The sequence below is a fragment of the Pongo pygmaeus genome, chromosome 17 (genome assembly GCF_028885625.2).
Source record: "Pongo pygmaeus isolate AG05252 chromosome 17, NHGRI_mPonPyg2-v2.0_pri, whole genome shotgun sequence".
Taxonomy (NCBI): domain Eukaryota; kingdom Metazoa; phylum Chordata; class Mammalia; order Primates; family Hominidae; genus Pongo; species Pongo pygmaeus.
Genome location: NC_072390.2, coordinates 74,082,681 through 74,105,877, shown reverse-complemented (window position 1 = coordinate 74,105,877; position 23,197 = coordinate 74,082,681). Strand labels below are relative to the sequence as shown.

The 23,197-nt window shown below is 41.9% G+C and overlaps 1 protein-coding gene across 1 annotated transcript; it reads right to left on the bottom strand.

The window, feature by feature from the left end:
• Window positions 1-14,894: 14,894 nt before the first annotated feature.
• Window positions 14,895-15,400, bottom strand: LOC129018984 (signal recognition particle 19 kDa protein-like). Its single transcript, XM_054461187.2, has one exon. The coding sequence runs from the start codon at window positions 15,396-15,398 to the stop codon at window positions 14,895-14,897; it is 504 nt and encodes a 167-aa protein (XP_054317162.1). The 5' UTR covers window positions 15,399-15,400.
• Between the last annotated feature and the right edge of the window lie 7,797 nt (window positions 15,401-23,197).

Genomic DNA, 23,197 nt, shown 5'->3' with positions numbered 1-23,197 from the left:
TTATTTTCCTGTTCAAATTCCGAATTTTGGGTTGTAGGTTCATCTTTTCTAGGAGGTTTCTCTCTCTGGTGGCTTTGCTGCTGTTTCCACCGACCCTCCACGTCCCCATAGTAAACAGTCCAGAACCAGCTTTTATAAAAGCCTTGAGATACTGCAAAGCCAGACACAGAATCAGGCAGCAGCATAGCTAAGGTCCTGTGAGAAAGGATGTGTTAATGTCCTCCTACCTCCCTTTTTGAGCATGCAGCTATGGAAAAAAATGGAACCTTAATCAACTGTTGCTACAGCTTTTTCCAGCCTTTTTATTCACATGGGGGAAGCTCACTCCTGCTTTGCATTCAGTCCAAGACCCTGGTTCCATTTCCCTATCTCATAGCATTCTTCTTTTTATTTTTTATTTTTTTATTTTTTGAGACGGACTCTCACTCACTCTCTCATCCAGGCTAAAGATCAGTAGCACCATCTCGGCTCACCGCAACCTCCACCTCCCGGTTCAAGTGATTCTTGTGCCTCAGCCTCCTAAGTAGCTGGGATTACAGGTGCACACCACCACGCCTGGCTAATTTTTGTACTTTTAGTAGAGACAGCTTTTCACCATGTTGGCCAGGCTGGTCTCAAACTCCTGACCTCAAGTGATCTGCCCACCTCGGCCTCCCAAAGTGCTGGGGTTACAGGTGTGAGCCACTACACCCAGCCTCTCATAGCATTCTTAATCCCTGCAGTTCCCCAGGAACTGAACCCCAAACTAGCTCTGCCTGTTATAACCAAGAGCCCTGCAGGGCAGCATCTGCTAGTGTTTGGTGCAGAGGTGGTGCTTATGAGACAGAATGTCTTCAAAGCGTTATTCTTGCCACCAGCGTCCAGTCACCTCCCCATTTGGTACTCTCCCCAGGCACTCAGGATGGCATTGCAGCAGCTCCAAGTGCACTTTATACCACATCTTCCCAACCCTCCATCAAAATATATATCCATATATCATTATGCTGAGCCTTTAATCTCCTCTGCAAAAATTAACCTGACTTCCCTAATGCTACCCACATTACAGCTGGGACAAATTATCCTTAAGGGAAGGAGTAGTCCCAAGTGAGATTTTATGTTTGCAGCTGGTATTCCCAGCGGGTGGAAAGCATTCCTAAGGGCCAACTCCAATAATAACGAGACAGAGAATTGCTAACATCTTCAGTGTAATTATTCCAAGGTATGTGAGTTTCCATTTTATTTTCTTGCAGAATTTAATTATATATTTGATTTCAGTTACTTAAATGTCATAACTAAAGACACCAGGCTTTGTGTAAGACTGGGAAATTAAAGGATTACATTCATTAATTCATGTTATTTAATATTTACACATTTTGGCAAGATATTCATTGGTCTCAAAAAGTTTGGGCCAGACATGTTGGCTCACCCCTGTAAGCCCAGTACTTTGGGAGTCCGAGGCAGGAGGATCTCGTGAAACCAGGAGTTCAAGACAGCCTGGGCAACAAAGCCAGACCTTGTGTTTACAGAAAAATTTTTTTTAAATTAGCCGGGCATGGTGGCACATGCCCATAGTCACAGGTACTGAGGAGGGAGGATCACTCGAGCCTACGAGTTTGAGGCTGGCAATGAGCATTCCAGCCTGGACAAGAGAGCAAGACCCCATCTCTTAAAAAAAAAAAAAAAAAGGAGTTAGTGTTTATTAAAGTCACTGCTACCCTTTCAGCAAGCAAAGATTGACTTTAATTCCCACACAGGGGAGGTTTTACTTTCACATATTGCAGGAACCAGAATAGTGTTCTAGTGCACGCTGACCCATAATTAATTCACAGGCTCACACAGGAAAACCACCAAAACGCCTTGGTACTGGACAGTAAAAATGAGGTGTTATGGATAGATTTTTTTTTTTTTTTTTAAGATGGAGTCTCACTCTGTCGCCGAGGCTGGAGTGCAATCGCGCAATCTCGGCTCACTGCAACCTCCGCTTCCTAAGTTTAAGCAATTCTCCTGCCTCAGCCACCCAAGTAGCTGGGATTATAGGCACCCGCCATCACACCCGGACAATTTTTTTTGTATTTTTAGTAGAGACGGGATTTTACCATGTTGGCCAGGCTGGTTTCGAACTCCTGACCTCAAGTGATCTGCCCGCCTCGGTGTCCCAAAGTGCTAGGATTACAGGGGTTAGCCACCGTGCCCAGACGGATTCATTTTATTTTTTCACTTTTTGAGATGGAGTTTCACTTTTATTGCCCAGGCTGGAGTGCAATGGCATGATCTCGGCTCACCGCAACCTCTGCCTCCCAGGTTCAAGCGATTCTCCTGCCTCAGCCTCCCGAGTAGCTGGGATTGCAGACATACGCCACTACACCCAGCTAATTTTGTATTTTTAGTAGAGGCAGCATTTCTCCGTGTTGGTCAGGCTGGTCTCAAACTCCCAACCTCAGGTGACCCACCCACCTCAGCCTCCCAAGGTGCTGGGATTACAGGCATGAGCCACCATGCCTGGCCCAGATTCATTTTTTAACTTAAAGTAACATTTATTATTGTTGTACTCATGAGTAGTTTTTGGCTCCAACAAATTAACCTCATGTGTGTATATTACAAACATCACGCAACAGTGGCCAGAGAAGAAGCCCTGAATCCATCACCGAGGACCCCGAGGCCTCAGGGTGACTAGCAATAGAGTCACCAGAGCTTTTCGTAAGTGGGTACAAAGTATATTGATTTGAGTTTTTTCTTCCTTCACTCTTCTTCTTTTGCATACATGAGCCAGAAGCAGGTGTCAGGAAAACTCAAATGTCTGGACCATTTAAAAACTGGGTAATGCATTCCTAAATGTGCTACTTACCTGTCTTTTTTTGTGTGTGGAATTTTAAAATGGAGATGGAGCCAGTGTTTCTGAAGGATAATAACATAAGGAAATTAGAAATGTCATATGTTAAGCTATCAAATCAAAAAACTCTGAAACAGCCCATCGAAAACACACTTTTGCAAATTCTGAGGAGATAAGGCCACTGACTTTCATGCAGACTTTAAATATATATTCATAATCTATGATTTACTGCTGTGCTCTGGCCTCTAAAACTTTTTATTAATCTTCCATTTTTCTTCTGGTCCAGGAACATCACTCCGTCATTCTTAATATTTCTGCTTTACTTCGGGCTGTCAGGAGTAATTTCCTTGTGGTTAGAGATGCAAATAGCCCCCGCCTTCCTTGGAGGGTCGCCCAGGCCCTGCCTAATCCCTTTTCCGGGGGAAGAGGCTTCATGCAGATGAGAGAGAGAAAACTTAGCAACTAAGAAAGGCAGTGTTTGGGGAAGAAATGAAATTTTAAAATTCCTTTAGTGGTAGCTGTCATGGAGTGTTTTCAATATGGAGTCCTGCTTAGTACCTCCTGTTAAATGACACAACCTGTCCTGGGGCTGGTGCTAATAGAAACATAGAGTGCAAGATTCAAGCAGATTGTTTTATCTACGCTCACCCAATAAATGTAATTAGTGAGCACCCTCTCAGCTCCAGACTAACAGAGATTGTACCCTGGAGCTCCAAGGAAACAAGGTAAGAACTGGCATGCAGTGGAAGGGCTGATCACAGCAGATGATCCCCGTATGATCAGGTGGGCATGGGTACAGAGGGTGGTCTTGACTGTGCAGTCACAGAAGGGCATGGACAGGAGACACTGTCTTTCCATGTTGCCTTTAGGTCGTGGTTGATTTTCTGTGGATGAGCTTCATGGCTCTGTTACCTAGCGAGGAGAAGAAACACTTTTCACCTGGGCTCTTGTCTCAGCATATTCTGAGCTAAATCAATACAGCACATCCTACCACCAGTGAGGATCTCAGGTTTTTCTCATTCTGGTACCCTTTCCCATGAGGCCGTCTGACCCAGTAGGTTCAAGTAGAAACCCCAAAACCTCCAGAGGAAAAGCTGGAGGGTGATAGCATCCTGGAGCCTGGCTATTCCACATGCGTCCACTGACCAACGGCAGCAGCACTGCCCGGGAGCTCGTTAGAAATGCAGACCTGCAGCCCCATCCCAGAACTTCTGAAGCAGAATCTGCGCTTTAACAAGATCCCCAAGTGATTCCTATGCACAGTGAAGTTCTGAGAAGCACTGACTTAGGGGCATTTATATGTGTGGGAACCAAAGTGCTAACCTTCTTACCTGCTAAAGGCTGAATGTCTGTGTCTCCCCAAATTCGTATGTTGAAATCTAAGCCCCAGTGTGATGGTATTAGGAGGTGGGGCCTTTGGGAGGTGATTAAGTCATGAGGACTGAGCCTTCATGGATGGGATTAGTGCCCTTGTAAAAGGAACCCCAGAGAGCTTCCCCAGCCCCTTCTACCCTGTGAGGACACATGGAGACGATGGCCATCTAGGAATCAGGAAGACACCTCACCAGACACCAAACCTGCAGGTGCTTTCATCTTGGACCTCCTATCCTCTACAACTGTGAGTAATCAATCTTTTCTTTTTCTTTCTCTCTTTTCTTTCCTGACAGGGTCTTACTCTGTCACCCAGGCTAGAGTGCAGTGGTATGATCACAGCTCACTGCAGCCTTGAACTCCCTGGATCAAGCAACCCTCTTACCTCAGCCTCCCAAGTAGCTAGGACCACACGTGTGCACCAGCAGCCCCGGCTAATTTTTTTTATTTTTGTATAGATTGGGTCTTACTATGTTGCCCAGGCTGGTCTTGAACTCCTGAGCTCCAGTGATCCTCCCATCTTGGCCTTTCAAAGTGCTGGGATTACAGGCATGAGCCACTAAGCCTGGCTGAGAAATCAGTTTCTGTTGTTTAAAATCTACTGATTGTATGGTATTGCTATAGCAGCTCAATGAACTAAGATATTCCCTTCCTCAACTTCATACACACAACACTGAGGTGCCCTTCTCAGATTCTCAGATATTGCCTTGCTGTAAGGAGAGAGGGATTTGAAGAGAATGACGCAAGGAGGAAGTGAGTGAAGCAGCTGGCTCTCGGGGGGGGGGGGGCTGCCTCTGAGGGGACCTTTGCTCCATGGCAAAGGTGAGGTGGGTAGAACACCATCTAGAAATTCTCGCAGTCGACAGGGCTGGAAATGCGGTGTCACTTGTTCTAGTAATATCCCCTGGAAGAGGAATCCCCGACTTGCTTAATGGAGACCACTTCTCCTCCACCAGAGATAAGAAAGCTGTTTTTACGTTGTGGTGTTCAACCCTGGCTGCCCATGACAGTCACCTGGAAGCTTGAAAAGATACAATGCCTGGTCCCCCCTGCAAAGACTGTCTTTCAAATAAACTGGTTGGGGCCAGAAACTCTGATTATTATTATTATTATTATTATTGAGACAGGGTCTCTCTTCGTTGCCCAGGCTGGAGTGCAGTGGTGTGATCACAGCTCACTGCAGCATGGAACTCCCGGGCTCAAGTGATCCTCCCACCTCAGCCTCCTGAATAGCTGGGACTACAGGCATGCTCCACCAAGTTCAGCTAATTTTTGTATATTTTTGTGGAGATGGGGGGCGGGTCTCACTTTGTTGCCCATGTTGGTTTCAACCTCTTGGCCTCAAATGATTCTTCCTCCTCAGCCTCCCAAAGCACCCCGATAATTCTAATGGGCCAGGGCTGAAAACCACTGAGGATAGGAAACTCTTAGAAAATGATAGCTGTTACAAAATCCTGGGCCCTACTGTAGCTGCTTCATTCCTACTTCCGGCCTCTTTTCCTTTCTCTACCCTAACTCCCCACCTGGCAAAGCTGGAAATGACAAGAGATGGGGGAGGGGCAGGATGACCCCAAGTGCAAAGGAGCGTCCACCACTCGAGGTCCTAGCAACCATCTACCATGGCTGCTGGTGAGAGGCGCTTCCGACGGGAAAGCCCATCCCAGCTCCCTGGGAGACCTGCTGTGGTGTATACTCTGCCAGTGCTGGGCCCCGGTTGCTCAATTTATAGCCAGGGAGAATTACAGGAACTGTCTGGAGCTCCACTCCCAGACAATTTTTTGTTACTTACCTCTTTATCTTTGGCTACTTGTTTTTCAAATTTCCTCTTAAACCCCTTAATCTCCATTTTACACCTTACTGTCATAGTCCTTGCAGTGATTTCTCATTTTGTAAGTTCCTAGAAGTTGCCCGAATGACACAAATATGTTATTTTGATTTTTTTATTTGACCAATTTGGACTGAGATTTTAAGCTAACCCATGCATCAAAAGCCACATATGTGCACATACGTAGGGTATGTGTGTGCGTGAGGGTGCAGCCACAGCGTGGATGGGAGCCAAGGCATTTTCATATAACATCAATTTCCAGTGGGTGTGGGAAGCCGAGCTTGTCAGCATGGGCCACTGTGCAAGATGCTGTCTAAACTCAGTTAATTAGACAAATCCCTGTGTTCGATAAACGTAAATGTGTGACTTAATGGACTTAGAGAATTTACAGCCCGTGCACCCCAAATTTCCCTACTTTAGCTATCAAGGTATCTGCATAGACCCCATCTGTGTTACCACCTGTGGAGATTGGAGGCAGACATTAAGCCCCTATTCGTGACTACGTTTTTGCCTATTTGGTTAGGAGCTATGCCTTCAAGGTATGAGACCCAGAAAAGGCAACCTGGGGAAGCCCCACAGGACCTGTGAGGACCAAAAGACATCTAGAGGTGGGTGGAGAGGGGGCCCAGGGATTTTTTTTTTTTTGGCTTTTTTTAGGACTGACCCTGGATCAATCCCCACAGCCCTAGCAGAATGCTGAGAACATAAAGGGCAAGTGAATAACTGGTCAAGAATAAATGGACAGTTACACACAGTACAGATGTGGAGCAATGTCCCAGTGTTTGAAGCCTCTGGCTGACACCGCCCCCCGTCCACCTCCTCCCAGACTCTAGACAGCACCTTGTGGGTGCAAACACCAGGGAAAGCCTCTCGACCCCTCCCCCACTCTTTCCACCTCCAGGCTGATCGGCCCAGGCTTGTCACAGCTGTGCATTGAGACTTGACACACTCTGCCCATATCGCTTAATTATCAGGACTGAGACAGCCTAAGCAAGATAGGGAGACCCTGTCTCTACAAAAGAAAACTGTAAAATTAGCCAGGCCTGGTAGTGCACGCCTGTAGTCCCAGCTACTTGGGAGACTGAGGTGGAAGGATTGCTTGACCCAGGGAGTTGGAGGCTGTAGTGAAGTATGATCATGCCACTGCACTCCATCCTGGGAAACAGAGTTAGACTCTGTTGCTAAAAAAATATATAAAAAATTAAAAATTAAAAATGGTAAAAAAATTTATTTAAATGGACTAAGAACTGAGGCCACCTGTGTCAATACGGCTTAAATGTTTTAGGAAATGCTTCTGGGAAAAGAAGGGGCAGAGGCAGGCTGAGCTAGAGGATTTTATCTTTCAGGCCCTCTTGCTACTTAATTCAACACAACAGAAGGAACTTGTTTTCTTAGGAACCAGGGCTGCCTGGCTTTCTTAGGAAGCAGAGGAAGGACCTCAGACATGCTGTGGGACAGAAGGAACAAGAACAACAAAGAATATCTGAGAGCAGGATCTGGGTCAAGACACAGGAACCCAGGATCTAGAAATCTCCAGGTTTCTACTGGAGGAATGAAGCTGGGTGCCGCAGTCACACAGATGTAGGTGGTTTGTCTTCCCTCCATAGTGAAATCATTTAGGATTCTGCAGATGCTGCTTTCAAAAATCTGCAGAGGACTCCCAGGAAAACTGTGTTTCAAACTACTGTCTACAACCAGATAGTAGACTTCGGAGATTAATAATTTAAAGTGTCAAGAAGATAAAACTTTTTTTTTTTTTTTTTTTTTTTGAGACAGAGTCTCACTCTGTCGCCAGGCTGGAGTGCAATGGTGTGATCTCGGCTCACTGCAACCTCCATCTTCCGGGTTCAAGCAATTCTCCAGCCTCAGCCTTCCGAGCAGCTGGGACTACAGGTGCACATCAGCACGCCCAGCTAATTTTTGTATTTTTAGTAGAGACAACAGGGTTTCACCATGTTGGTCAGGATGGTCTCGATCTCTTGACCTCGTGTTCTGCCCGCCTCGGCCTCCCAAGGTGCTGGGATTACAGGCGTGAGCCACCGCACCCGGCCCATAAAACATTTTTAAGAATAGAATTGCTCTGGCATGGAATTGAGCTGGTATCTTTTCTCATCAATGAAAGCACAGTTTCAAAAGATGGATCTATGAGCTTTAAGCAAAGGAAGGCTTGTACATGGAGAGGAGAGGGGAGCCATGATCTTACGTGGGCCCAGGCTGGGGTGGTTACAACTCTGCTGCCTAAGAATTTGCATTCTTGAAATAAAGCATTTTATTTTGCTCTCAAGAGCAGGCCTGAGTGGGAAGCTGCTAGGAACTCACTACAGAGGATGCTGGTCATGAGAGAAGGGACTTGGGCTGTCAACCTAAGGAGGTGGTCCCAATGACGGCTCTTCTACCAGACCTACATTTATAGTCACAGAGGGCATGAGAGGACAGCCTGAGATGTCCCACAGTCTGGCAGTCGAGGGCATTTCTTTGATGTTCCTGAATTGTGGGGAAGCCTAGAAGAGAGCAGAGGGAGGTAATGTGACCTCTGTGCCCTGGGAGCCTCTCTATTTCACAAGTTTGTTCCCAGGTCCCTGGACCAATGTGCAAAGGGCCTGTAGGCATTACTGCCCTAGAGTTATTCTGAGCCCCATACTGAAGGGTGCAGGTCCCTCAGAATGTCCAGCAAAGTAAGGCAAACTACCTGGAGTCCATCCTTGTCCTCTGGACTTTGTCTTTTCCACCAAAAACAAGCCAGACAGATTCAAGCATAGTATGAATGTATCCTCCATTTCCTGGGTTAGCAACTTGAAGCCCATCGACAAAGTTCTGGGCTATCCTCAGGGACACAAAGAAAGACTCAGTCGTGTTCTCTGACCTTTGCAGCTAATAGTTTCTCTAGCTAGAGGAAGAAAGCCATTGAAAAGGAAATTGGGTACACGGGTACAATTAGACTGCACAGAGCTCACAAGACAATAGAATGGAACGCAGTATCCTCCTTTTGTGCATATCCATGACCCTTTATAAAATAGTCACAAATATGATGTTTTTATTATACTCTCATTCTGGAAGAACAGGTCACGTGTGTATGTACGTGTCACGTGCCTCATTATTGCAACCTGTTTCTATGTCTTCCTCTAACTCTACCATATGAGTTACACCATATAGTGGGAGGTAGAGACTTCCTCTCACTATAAAAACTGAAAATCTGAGATATTTTATTTCTCAGCCTTCCTTTCATCAGGGCATAAGCGTGTCACCAAGTCTCAGTCAATTAAGTGTAACCCATCTGGACTTTTTGTCTCTGAAGAAGCAGAGAAAGAAGATGGCCAAGGCATCCACATCTCATCTCCAGAGACACTGTGGCTGCCATGCCTCTGACTGCACCCACTGTCCAGAGCTCATGGTTACTGATAAAAGTACCAGAATCACGTTATCTAAAGTGGTAGACACAGTATATTCATAGGACTGTTAGTAGCCTGACCTTTTTTTTTTTTTTTAATAAGGTTTTGAAAATTTAACCTCCCTCTCTTCCTCCATTTTCTGAGACTGGATCTCTTGCTTCCATGGCAATTTGGTGAGTTACTAAAAACCCTTCCAGAAAATTGTTTTTCTGGTTGGATGAGAATTAGTTTCTGTTATTTGCAACTTAGACTGGATAGATTTATCACATAAAATACAACAAGTTAAAAAATATTAGGTGGTGATAAAACTAGGATTTTAAAAAATAATTTCTACTTCTGAACAAAGCAAAGTGAATAGGAGCAAGATTTATCCTCTCACTTTAAGCAACTAGAAAACAGGATAAAATAATGAAACAATATCTTTACACACTAGACAACAGACAGTGCAAGCCTGTAATCTCAGAAAAGGAACAAGATGGGCCCTATTATCGCACAAGCTTATTGCCTAGAGGCAGTTTCCAGACCACAGCATATGGAGGAGAAACCCAGAAAGAGCCCAATAATCTTGAAGACTAGAGAAGATAGGGCTCATAGTTCAGAGAGGTCAAGATAGCTAGAATTTGTGGGACAGAGTACTAGAGAGAAGAGAGCTGCACAGAGAGAGTTCTGGAAATCTGTAGAGGGGTCCTCTTAAATTTCTGACTGAGAACTAACCTGCATATACATGAGAAAAAGACCAGGGAAAGAACCACCTAAAAGGAGCACACAAAACAATTAATGAAGTGCAAGCAGGACTGGAATAGCTTGTACTCCCTCCAGCCAGAGTGGAATGACCTTGTAAACGTGGGTCATCATTTAGAATCCTCAGAAGGGTATCATATTAGCATTGGGGTTACATTAGCCCTGGGCCAAAAGATAGACTAAAACCACCCTAACAGAGCTTAAGAGCAAGTCTCAAAAGAAAAAAAATATTCAAAAGAATACAACAAAGTCTGGTGCCCAGAAACAAATTCAAAATGTCTGGTACCAAATAAAAAATTCCCAGGTACGCAAAGCATCAGAAAATTATAATCAAAAATGAGAGGAAAAAATTCAATATCACAGGCCCCAAAATGACAGACATAATGGATGTCAAGGACATTAAAAGAGCTTTTATGAATCTGTTTCTTATATTCAAGAAGGTAAAGGAAAACATTGCCATAATGATGACAGAAATAAAATACATGTTTAAAAATATATCTAGAGGTAAAAAAAAAAAAACTGAAGTAAAAAACACATTGGATGAGATTACCAGTAGATTACACACTGCAGAGGAAAAGATCAGTAGTCCTGAAAACATAGTGTATAAATTACTCAAAATGAAGCATAGGAAAAAAAGACAAAAAATTAAAGCATCTGTTACCTGTAGGATGTTCGACATATATGTGATTGGAGTCCCAGAGAGGACAGAGAACTAGACAGGAAAAATGGAAAAAATAGTGGCCCAAAATGGTCCAAACTTGACTAAAACCCACAGGTTCAAGAAACCCAGTGAACTCCAATGAAGTAAATAAACCCATGTCAGAGATCATCACATGCAAACTGATGAATACTAGTAGTAAACAGAAAAATTTTTAAGTAGCCAGGGGAAAAAAGATGCATTATGTTCAGTGGAAGAAAGATAAGAATAACAGCAGACTTTATGTTCGAAATTATGTAAGCCATAATACAATGGAAGTTCATTTTTTAAAAACTGAAAAAAAACCCATACCTGTCAACCTAGGTTTCTTTATCCAGCAAAAATATCTTCAAAATCAAAGCAAATGAAGACTTTTTCAGCAAATAGAAGCTGAAAGAATTCACTGTAAGCAGGCCTGCACTATAAAAATAGTTGAAGTTTTTCAGGCATAAAGAAATATCTACATTCATTCGTTTGATAATCTCATCCAGTTTTATGGCTTTTGAATAGTATCATTAACCTAACAACTGCTAAGTTTATATCTCCAGCCTCAAACTCATTCCTGAACATACATACATACAACTGCCTGCTCAGCATCTCAACTTGAGTGTTTAATAGCATCACAGACTTACTGTGTCCCAAACCAAATATCTAATTTCCACTCACAATCTTCACCACCTGGAAAAATGACAACATTATCCTTGAAGTTTCTCAGGCCAAAAACCCTTCAAAGTATATCCTGAATCTGACCATTTATTTTTATTTTTAAAAAAATTTTATGGATACATAATAGTCGTACATATTTAGTGAGCACATGTGATATTTTGATATAAGCATATGATGTGTAATGAACAGGGTAATTGGGATATCCATCACCTCAAATATTTACCTTTTCTTTTTGTCAGAAGCATTCTAATTCCAATCCTCTAGTTATTTTGAAATATACAATGTTATTTTTAACTATATTCACCCTATTGTAGTATCAAACAATAGCTCTTATTCCTTCTATATGACTGTATTTTTGTACCCATTAACAAAGCCCTCTTTATCTCCCCACTCCCCACTACCTTTCCCAGCCTCTTGTGACCATCATTCTACTTTTTACCTCCACAAGATCAATTTTTTTAGCTCCTACACATGAGTGAGAATATGTAATTTTTTTTTTCTGTACCTGGCTTATTTCACTCAACCTCATATCCTCCCAGTCTATCCACGTTGTTGCAAATGACAGGATTTAATTCTTTTTATGGCTGAGTAATATTCCATTTTGTATATGTATCATTTTTTAAATTTATCTATTGTAGACACTTAAGTTGATTCCAGATCTTGGCTATTGTGAATAGTGCTGCAATAAACACGGGGCACAGATATCTCTTTGACATACCGAGTTATTTTATTTTGGCTACATACTCAGCAGTGGAATTGCTGAATCATTTAATAGTTCTACTTTTAGTTTTTTGAGGGACCTCCATACTGTTTTTCACAGTGGCTGTGATAATTTACATTCTCACCAACAGTGTAGGAGCATTCCTTTTTCTTCACATCTTCACCAGCATCTGATGTTTTTTGTCTTTTGGCTAAAAGCTATTTTAACTGAGGTGAGATGACACCTCACTGCGTTTTTGATTTTCATTTCCCTGATGATTAGTAATGTTGACCATTTTTTAAATATACCTATTGGCCATTTGTAAGTTGTCTTTTGAGAAATGTCTGTCCATATCTTTTGCCCATTTATATATAATATTATTTTTTGCGATTGAGTTGAGTTCCTTATATATTCTGGTTATTGTTCCCTTTTCAATTGAATAACTTGCAAATATTTTCTCCCATTCTGTAGTTTGTCTCTTTACTTTGTTAATTGTTTCCTTTGCTATGTGGAAGCTTTTTAGCTTTCTGTGACCTCATTTGCCCATTTCTGCTTTGGTTGCCTGTGCTTATGAGGTTTTACTCATGAAATCTTTGCCCAGACCAACGTCCTGGAGAATTACTCCAATGTTTTCTCCTAGGAGTTTCATAGTTTCAGGTCTTAGATTTAACTTTTTAATCTGTTTAGATTTTATTTTTGTATATATTGAGAAATAGGGGTCTAGTTTTATTCTTCTGCATATGGACATCCAGTTTCCCCAGCACCATTGATTGAAGAACCTGTCCTTTCCCCAATGTACGTTCCTGGCACCTTTGTCAAAAATTAATTGGCTGTAAATATGTGGATTTATTTCTGGGTTCTCTATTCTGTTCCATGGGTCTATGTGTCTGTCTTTATGCCAGCACTCTGCTGTTTTGGTTAGTACAGCTTTGTATTATGTAGGTAACATGATACCCTAGCTTTGTTCTTTTACTTTTTTTTTTTTTTTTTTTTTGAGAGGGAGTCTTGCTCTGTCGCCCAGGCTGTAGTGCAGTGGCAAGATCTCGGCTCACTGCAAGCTCCGCCTCCTGGGTTCACGCCATTCTCCTGCCTCAGCCCCCCAAGTAGCTGGGACTACAGGTGCCCGCCACCACACCCGGCTAATTTTTTTGTATTTTTAGTAGAGATGGGGTTTCATCATGTTAGCCAGGATGATCTCGATCTCCTGACCTTGTGATCCGCCCGTCTCGGCCTCCCAAAGTGCTGGGATTACAGGCGTGAGCCACCGTGCCCAGCTGCTTTGTTCTTTTTTTAAATCGGGATTCCTTTCACTACTTGGGGTCTTCTACAGTTCCATATAAATGTTAGGCTTGTTTTTTCCTTTATGTGAAGAATGTCATTGGTATTTTGATAGGGATTGCATTGAGTCTATAAATTGCTTTGGGTACTATGGACATTTTAACAATATTGTTTCTTCCAATCCATGAAGATGGAATCTTTCCATTTTTTGGTATCCGCTTCAATTTCTTTCATTGATGTTTTATAGTTTTCATTGTAGAGATCTTTCACTTCTTTAATTAAGTTTATTCCTAGATATTTTATTTTATTATCATTATTATTATTATTTTTTTTAGAGATGGGGATCTCACTCCGTCACCCAGGCTGGAGTGCAGTGGGGTGATCACATGTAGCTGCAACCTTGAACTCCTGGGCTCAAGCCATCCTTTTGCCTCAGCCTCCTGAGTGGCTAGGATTACAGGTACAATCTATGGTTCTGGCTCTTTTATTTTATGTGTAGCTATGGTGAATGGAATTGCTTTCTTAGTTTCTTTTACAGATAGTTCACTGTTGGCATATAGAAATGCTACTGATTTTTGTATGTTAATTTTGTATCCTGCAATTTTATTGAATTTACAGTTCTAATAGGTTTTTTGGTGGAATATTTAGGTTTTTCTAAATATAATATCATGTCATCTGAAACAAGGATAATTTGATATCTGCTTTTCTAATTTGGATGTCCTTTATTTCTTTCTCTTATTTAATTGCTCTGGCTAAGACTTCTAGTACTATGTTGAATAAAAGTGGTGAAACTGGACATCCTTTCCTTGTTCTAGATCTTAAGGAAGGTTTTCAGTTTTCCCTGTTCAGTATTATATTAGCTGTGGGTTTGTCAAATATGGTCCGTGTTGTGTTGAGATATATTCTTTCTATATGCAGTTTGCTGAGAGCTTTTATCCATTTCTTCTACTTTTTCCAATTTTTTGGCATATAGTTGCTCATAATTGTCTGTGATGATCCTTTCAATTCCTGTGGTAACAGTTGTAATATCTCCTTTTGTCTGTTTGGGCCTTCTCTCTTTTTTTCTTAGTATGGCTAAAGGTTTGCCAATTTTGTTTACCTATTGTTTTTTTCAGTTTCAAATTTTATTTCATTAACTTAAACGGTAGACAAAATGTTTATTTCAAATCTAATTGAAATTTATCTGAAGCAAGTAACTTATTTCAAGTAACTTATTGTACAGTCCATTGTCCATTTTAAAATATTTTTTCTTCCAAAAAACTGCATTGAAAGACTAAAAACTTCTTTTATATTGCATAAAAGCGAGATGCAAACTTCTGATGTAAATTTGTTTCACTGTCAACTTCGATAATAAAGATGAGAGGCACAAGGGTTCACAGCTCAGTTAAATGACGCGAACAAAAAGCTTCTGTTTTCCTCTAATACAAATTCGAAACTCCATTCATGTCTCTGACAGTAGTACCACAAACTTGATGCTGATACGAGGTTACTTCTTTTTCTTTCCTTTCCCTTTTTTTACTTCCCTCTCCTTGTTGAAGACTTTGGTCACCTCCTCCTGTTTTTTGTGTCCTTCTTTTTAGTTTAGGTATTATTTCTGCTGCATATAACATTACTGATTTACATGATGGGAACTGTACAAGGCAGAGGCTGCCATCTTCCTGTTTGAGCTGGACCCGGACTCTGCCTCTGTAATGGACATCACGATTCCATTCTCTAGAGTACATTTTATTTTTCTCAAGAAATACATTAAGTCCAACTTCTGAACATACATCTTGAATCTCTGTAGCTGTAGGATTTTCAACAGCCTTACTTATGGGGATTCGCCTTCCCTCTGCGATGGTCTTCTTATTATTTAAATAAGCAGGATAGATACAAATAAACCTGTCTTGCTTGGCCGGGAACCGCACGGCAGTGCAAGCCATCTTCACAAGAGTTCAAACAGCAACCTTGTTTACCTATTTTTAAAAAAAAAAAAAAAAACAAAAAACTTTTTTCATTGATCTTTTGTAATTTTCTTTAGTCTCAATTTTTAAATTTCTGCTCTGATCATAAATTTTTCTAGTAATTTTGCCTTTGGTTTGCTCTTGCTTTTCTAGTTAGGTTATTTATTTGAAGTCTTTCTACATTTTTGATGTAGGTATTTATTGCTATAAATGTTCCTTTTTATATTGCTTTTGCTGTATCACAGGTTTGGGTATGGTGTGTTTCCATTTTCATTTGTTTCAGGAAATTTTAAAATTTCCTTTTTCATTTCGTGACCAGTGGCCATTCAGGAGCATGTTTAATTTCCATGTATTTGTGTGATTTTCAAAGTTCCTCTAGTTATGGATTTCTACTTTTATTCCATTGTGGTCAGAAAAGATACTTGATATAATTTTAATTTTTTTAAATTATTTGAGACTTGTTTTGGGACCTAACATATGGTCTAGCCTCAAGAAAGTTCCGTGTGCTGAGGAGAAAAATGTGTATTCTGCAGCTGTTGGATAAAAATGTTCTGTACATGTCTATTAGGTTCAACTGGTCTCTAGTGCAGATCAAGTTTGATCTTTCTTTGTTGAGTTTCTACATAGATTATCTTTCCAACACTGAAAGTGGAGTGTGAAGTCCCTAACTATTATTGTATTGGGGTCTGTCTCTCTTTTTGGCTCCAATCATATTTGTTTCATATATCTGGATGCTCCAGTGTTGGGTGCATATATATTTACAATTGTCACATCCTCTTGCTGAATTTATATCTTCATAATTATAAAATGACCTTGACTTTAGAGACAATCACATTTAGCCTCTGCTGGTCCCTAGCTTACAACAACAACAACAACAAAACAAACATGTGTGAAGGCCACTTCTTTCACGGCAATGATTTTTTTTTTTTCATGAGCAGCTCTGGATCTTCTGCCTTGTCAGAATCTTTGGGAATGGAGCCTAGGATTGTTAATGTATTATCAAATTGTTTGTTAGTATTTTGTCAAGGATTTTTGCATCTATGTACATCAAAGGTGAATCTGCATTTTTTAAGTGTTATTTATGCTCATTAAAGTTTGAGAGCCCTTGCTATGTGCTCTCTGGGGTAACTCAGTAGCAAAAACACACCTGCGAAATGTAACATGAAAGAGAACACTTCAGCCAGTGACTGGATATATGTTCCTAGGGGAGTTATGATAGCTGTTACCAAAGCAGAACTCTTTGAGAACAACAAAGTGGGAAGATCCAGCCCTTTGGACGGCTTCCCAGACCCTGAATGCCATCATACAACAATGCAAGCTTTGGATTAATGTCAATACTCCAAGTACACTGACAGTTTGTGACTATGATTGTTTAGTAAGAAAAATGCGTCAGGTATCTGGGCTATCAAAATAAAACAGAAAATTGCTGCCATGAGTATATGGAGGATCAAAACCAAGGCTGGTGGCTTTAGCGCCTTGCATATAATGCTCAACAAAATGTTAATGTTGATCAGCCTCTGACATCATTCACTCTTCACCCCACCCAAATCTGACTTCTGCCCCTCCATTAAACCAACCCTCCCCCTGGTCACCGTGAGATGCTTTTTCTTTTTTCCATGATCTCATGGCCACATACCTAGATCTCTCCCTTCCTGGGTGATATGTAGGATGTTGATGAGTCCATATCACCCCTCTGATGGAGGAGTCCCTACCACCCCTCTATCCTGGATTCCTCCTGCAGTTCAGCCACTTCTCGTCATGCTCCTTTGTGGACTTCTCCACTCACCCTTTCAATGTTGGTGCTCCCCAAAGTTCTGTCTTCTTTGCTTCTGAGAAACAGGAAATTATTGTGGCTAACCCCAGGCATTCTCTAGTCTAACACCTTGAGGAGTGTTCTGGGTGGTTCTGCTAACTGAACCTAACAGATTCCTGTATCAAAATGCATTTGGAAAGTGAGAAGGCATTACATATTAAACATCAGGCATTCACAACTCCCTAGAAGTTCTGTCACTTCTTTGGACTTTATAAGGATCCGCTCATCTAAATTTTCCACCTTGAGGATCTTATTCAGTCTGGGAGGAAATGTGTAAGAGAAGCTTCTTCTCTTCTCATGAGAAGCATGTGGTCAGAGAGGTCATCTTGGAAGCAACAGACTGAAGAGGTTCTTTGAAAATAAAATTTAGGCCAGGTGCAGTGGCTCACGCCTGTAATCCCAGCACTTTGGGAGGCCAAGGCGGGTGGGATCACCTGAGGTCAGGAGTTTAAGACCAGCCTGGCCAACATGGTGAAACCCCATCTCTATTAAAAATACACAAATTAGTCGGGTGTGGTGGTGCATTCCTGTAGTCCCAGCTACTCAGGAGGCTGAGGCACAAGAAAATGGCTTGAACCTGGGAGGTGGAGGTTGCAGTGAGCCGAGATCATGCCACTGCACTCAGCCTGGGCAACAGAGTAAAACTTGGTCTCAAAAAAAGAAGAGAAAAGAAAATTTAAAGCCAGGTGTGGTGGCTCACACCTGTAATCCCAGCACTTTGGGAGGCCGAGGTGGGTGGATCACCTGAGGTCAGAAGTTCAAGACCATCCCGGCCAACATGGCAAAACCCCTTCTCTACTAAAAATACAAAAATTAGCCAGGTGTGGTGGTGGGTGCCTGTAGTCTCAGCTACTCGGGAGGCTGAGGCAGGAACTGCTTGAACCCGGGGGGCAGAGGTTGCAGTGAGCTGAGATTGCGCCACTGCACTCCAGGCTGGGCAACAGCAGGAGACTCCATCTCAAACAGGAAAAGAAAAGAAAATTTTAAAACACAGAAGAGGGCATTTTCCATGGGAAGTGTTTTTCCACTTAGTGTCTTATAGTCGAGATTACTTTCAACGCCTTTGAGTGCAGCAGCCTGCCTAGCTCCTGATGGCCAGGGAGCAAATAAGAATCCAGCCCTTTGTAAACTATGACTTTCTGCACATGTGTCAGGAAGCTTTTGTATGGGCCATTGTTGAGTTTAAAAAATATTTCACAGCATTGTATTTATTCACTTAGTCACTAAAAATCAGAATAGAAAACATATTTTGGGGATAAACATAGGAAAAATGGTATTTCAGTGCTCTTTTTCATGTTTGTTTCCCATGTTAATTGAAAAGGCATCTGGCCTAGGAACCATGTATGAAGTGAGACCATGCGGTATGAGGGACTAAAATGTACCATCTTAAGGATGATTTGTGAAATTTGAGAATGAATCACAGGACTGCCCTTGGGTCTTTAATCCACTATCAAGCTCCAGTTGACTGTTCCTTGTGCCACCAGGTAGGAGGAGCTCTAAATGGCAGGCTGATTCTGTTAGGCTCTGTTCCTTCTTTAGTGAGAAGTCAAAATCAATCCATCTGCCTTTAAATCCACTGATCGAATCAAGAGAGCTTGAAACTGATAACCAAGAGGGAGGGGGAATGTATACCCAGACACAAGAAATTAACCAGATGCTGGAAAGGATATCAGGCATGTCCAGTGAAACAGAAAAATAACAGAGGAAGCTCCCAATAATTCTCAGGGAGAGGAAGAAACTCAGGCGTTTCTATACCATTGCACAAATCAGGGAAAGCAGATAAAAATTAACTTGAGATTTTTAAAAAGAGAGGAATTCTACCTCATAGATGGGCTTGAGAAATGAGACTTACAAAGGAATATGGCAATGGAAGGTTGCATGTTTTCTCCAGACATAAACACTTAATAAAAATGCTACGATGTGGGTATAGACAAACGAATTCTAAAGTTTATAGAAAGAGGCAAAAGACCTAGAATAGCCAATACAATATTTAAGGAAAAAATCCAAGCTGGAAGAGTGACACTACCCGACTTGAGGACTTACTATAAAGCTACAGTAATCAAGACGGGGTAGTATTGGTAAAAGAATGGACAAATTGATCAATAGAACAGAATAGACAGCCCAGAAATCCACATAAATATAACCAACTGATCTTTGACAAAGGCACAAGAGCAATATAGTAGAGAAAAGATAGTCTTTTTAACAAATGGTGTTGGAAGAACTAGACGTCCACATGCAAAAACAATCTAGACACAGATCTTACACCTATAAAAATTAACTCAAAGTAGATCACAGTCCTAAGCGTAAAACACAAAACTATAAACTCCTAGAAGGTAACAGAGGAGAAAATCTAGGTAACCTTGGACATGGTGATGACTTTTTAGATATAACCCTAAAGGTATGATCCACTAAAGAGATAATTGGTAAACAAGACTCCATTAAAATTAAAAACCTCTGCTCTGCGAAAGACAATGTTAAGAGAATGAGACTAGCAACAGACTGGGAGAATATACATGCAAAAGACACATCCGAAAAAGGACTATTATTCCAAATATACAAGGAACTCTTAAAACTCAACAGTAAGAAAATAACCCTATTTAAAAATGGGGCCAGGCATGGTGGCTTATGCCTATTATCCCAGCACTTTGGGAGGCCAAGGCAGGCGGATCACTTGAGGTCAGGGGTTTGAGGCCAGCCTAGCCAACAATGGTGTCTCTACTAAAAATACAAAAATTAGCCGGGCGTGGTGGAAGGCGCCTGTAATCCCAGCTACTTGGGAGGCTGAGGCAGGAGAATGGCTTGAACCCAGGAAGCAGATGTTGCAGTGAGCCAAGATCATACCACTGCACTCCAGCCTGAGTGAGACTTTGTCTCAAAAAGAAGGGCAAAAGGCCTGAACGAACACCTCACCAAAGAAGGTATACAGATGGCAAATAAATACGAAAAGATGTTCAACATCATATGTCATTAGGGAAATGCAAATTAAAACAATGAGTTACCATGACATACCTATTAGAATGGCCAAAATCCAAAACACTGAGAACACCAAATTATGGAGAGGATGTAGAGCAACAGAAGCTGATTCATTGCTGGTGGGAATGCAAAATGTTACACCTGCTTGGGAAGACAGTGTGGCCGTTTCTTACGAAACTAGACACAGTCACCATATGATCCACCAATCGTGGATTGTTTCTTGGTATTTACCCAACTGAGTCTGAAAACTGATGTCCATACAAAAAGCCGCACCACTGAGGTTTCACCACTGCACTCCAGCCTGGGTGACAGAGCAAGAGACTCTGCCTCAAACAAAAAAAGAAAAAATACATAGAGAAAACTTAAATGTACATTACTAAGTGAAAAAAAAAAAACCTACCTGAAAAGGCTACATACCATGATTCCAACTATATGACATACTGGAAAAGGGAAAACTCTGGAGACAGTAAAATAATCAGTAGTTGAAGGTAGGGAGGGCTGAATAGGTGAAGCATAGGGAATTTTTTATGGCCATGACTCTATTCTGTATGGTGCTATGGTGGAGGATAGATGTCATTACACATTTGTCCCAATCCATAGAATGTAGAGCATGAAGAGTGGATCTCAATGTTAACTATGGACTTTGGGTAATAATGATGCGTCAGTATAGGTTCATTGATTGTAACAAATGAATCACTCTGGTGGGGTGGTAAGTAGTAGTAGAGGCTGTGCCTATGTAGGGGTAGGAGGTATATGGGAAACCTCTATACTTTCCATTCAATTGTTCTATGAACCTAAAACTGCTCTCAAAAATAAGGCCTATTAAAGAAAATATCCTGCAGTATGGCAGAAGCTAAACACTAGTAGGGAAATCATTAAACCTGAGAAGAGGCAGATGACAGACAGTGTTTGGGTGATGGAATGAAGAAGAGAGGGAGGCCAGAGGGAATCCTACAGAAGAAGGCCTGGACACAGCACATGTCTAGGTAGCGTTCATTCCCCTCCTGGCACAGAACTGGCGCAGAAACAAGACTCAGTGTAAAAGAGGTTTCTGTCCCCCTGCACCATCCTGAAGCTTCATGCAGCTAAAAGCAAGGTCCCTGGGGAAAAATATCCCTGCCACAGGATATGTCTGCAACAATCTAGGCGGGCAGATTTAAAATTCAGAGAAAATATGGGTAGAATTTTATGGCCACAGACAATAGAGAAGAGTGTTCAAGAGGATTGGGAGGCTTTAATTAATTCTAAGTACTCAAACTCAAGTGACCTTGAAGAAGAAATAGTAAAGCTCTGTTTGATTAAATCCAGGTATCCAATAAACTCTTGACCTGCCCTGATGCTAATTCTGGAGGTAGGGAAACTGAGTCTGAATTTGTTAAAGATTCCCTGTTTGGTAGGTTGAGGCAGGGCTTAAATCATGGTGTGACTCCCAACTCCTCCTTCTATCCTACCTCACCCCATACTCCTCATTTGAAATGAAGATAACCTGGCCGGGCACAGTGGCTCACGCCTGTAATCCCAGCACTTTGGGAGGCCAAGGTGGGCGGATCACAAGGTCAGGAGATCAAGCCCATCCTGGCTAACACGGTGAAAATCCGTCTCTACTAAAAATATAAAAAATTAGCCGGGCATGGTGGCGAGTGCCTGTAGTCCCAGCTACTTGGGAGGCTGAGGCAGGAGAATGGGCATGAACCCAGGAGGCAGAGCTTGCAGTGAGCCAAGATTGCGCCACTGCACTCCAGCCTGGGCAACTGAGCGAGACTCTAACTCAAAAAAAAAAAAAAAAAAGAAAAGAAAAGAAATGAAGACAACCTGTTGAACACAAGTGGTAAAGGATGGATCTCAGCCCAGAATCTCAGGATGAAACTAAGTTGATCGCCCAGTGCCCTGGGCCAAAGGCTACTTTGTAAGATGAGGGCTCACCTAGAAATCAAGTGACCATTCAGAGGTTAGCATCATCTTAGTGGGGGAAATGGTGGTGAGAGGATGACACATAGATGCAATGTGTTTCTGTTTTTTTTCGTATGCAATCTGAAAATAACTTCATGAAGCTGAGAAGGAAGATGTGAACAGTCAAGCATCCTAATCACATTTATTCTCAACTAATGTGTGCAGACGTCTGTTTCTCGGTGGTTCTCAATACTGACCACACATTAGTCACCTAGGGAGGTTTTTTTAAAGAACAGATGCCCAAGTTTGCTTCCTCTAAATTAGAGATTCTCCTACCTTGCTAACTTAGAAAGGTTAGGCTTCTTCCTCTTCCCAACAATGCTTTGTTTGCCCAGACTTGCAGGGACAGTGGCAGGTCCAAAATCTCAATAGAGGAGCGGTTTAGTGTCCACAATCTGGTTGTTGGAGTGTTTGTGCATGTCTGCAGGAGTTCTATTTTTCTAGCATTTGCATAATGTTAACATATTAATTGTCAAGGGGTAAAGGGGTAGGGGTAAAGGGGTAGAAGAGTAGGACTCAGGCTTGTGGCTTAGGAAATCAACCAGAGGTTCTACCACTCACCTCTTGAAAACACTGAAGCTCACCCTACCCCGTAGTAGAAACTTGCCAGTCTGGATGAAAGCCTAAATTGATCTCAAATGCAGTATGGCAAACGCCATTTAACTTCTTCCTAAGTGTCTTCTTATAGCAGTGTTGCCTTTGTGGCTACACCAGGCAGCATCCTGAAATCCTTGCATCTGTTTTTTATAGTTTGTATTCTTCCTCCTCAGTGGGTATTACCTGTCTGGCCATTGTCTACCAGAAACTCTCTACTCTGATGCTTCTAAGCTGTTGCAAAGTGAAAAAGCAGTTGTGTAACCACGTGAGAAATGTGTCACATGAACACTGAAAAGCTCCCAATAAGAGGTTCTACCTGATGAATAAACTGCAAGCAGCCTGCATGTTCTAGTGCTGATTTTGTCTGCTCAGACACATCCTTGGTTCGTGTTGATATGTTCCAGACACTGAGGCTACAACTGAGACCCCCAGATAAAAGAACTTC

What these genes read in the sequence shown, in the direction of transcription:
- LOC129018984 (XM_054461187.2), bottom strand. Translation starts at nt 15,398, where the DNA reads ATGGCTTGCACTGCCGTGCGGTTCCCGGCCAAGCAAGACAGGTTTATT.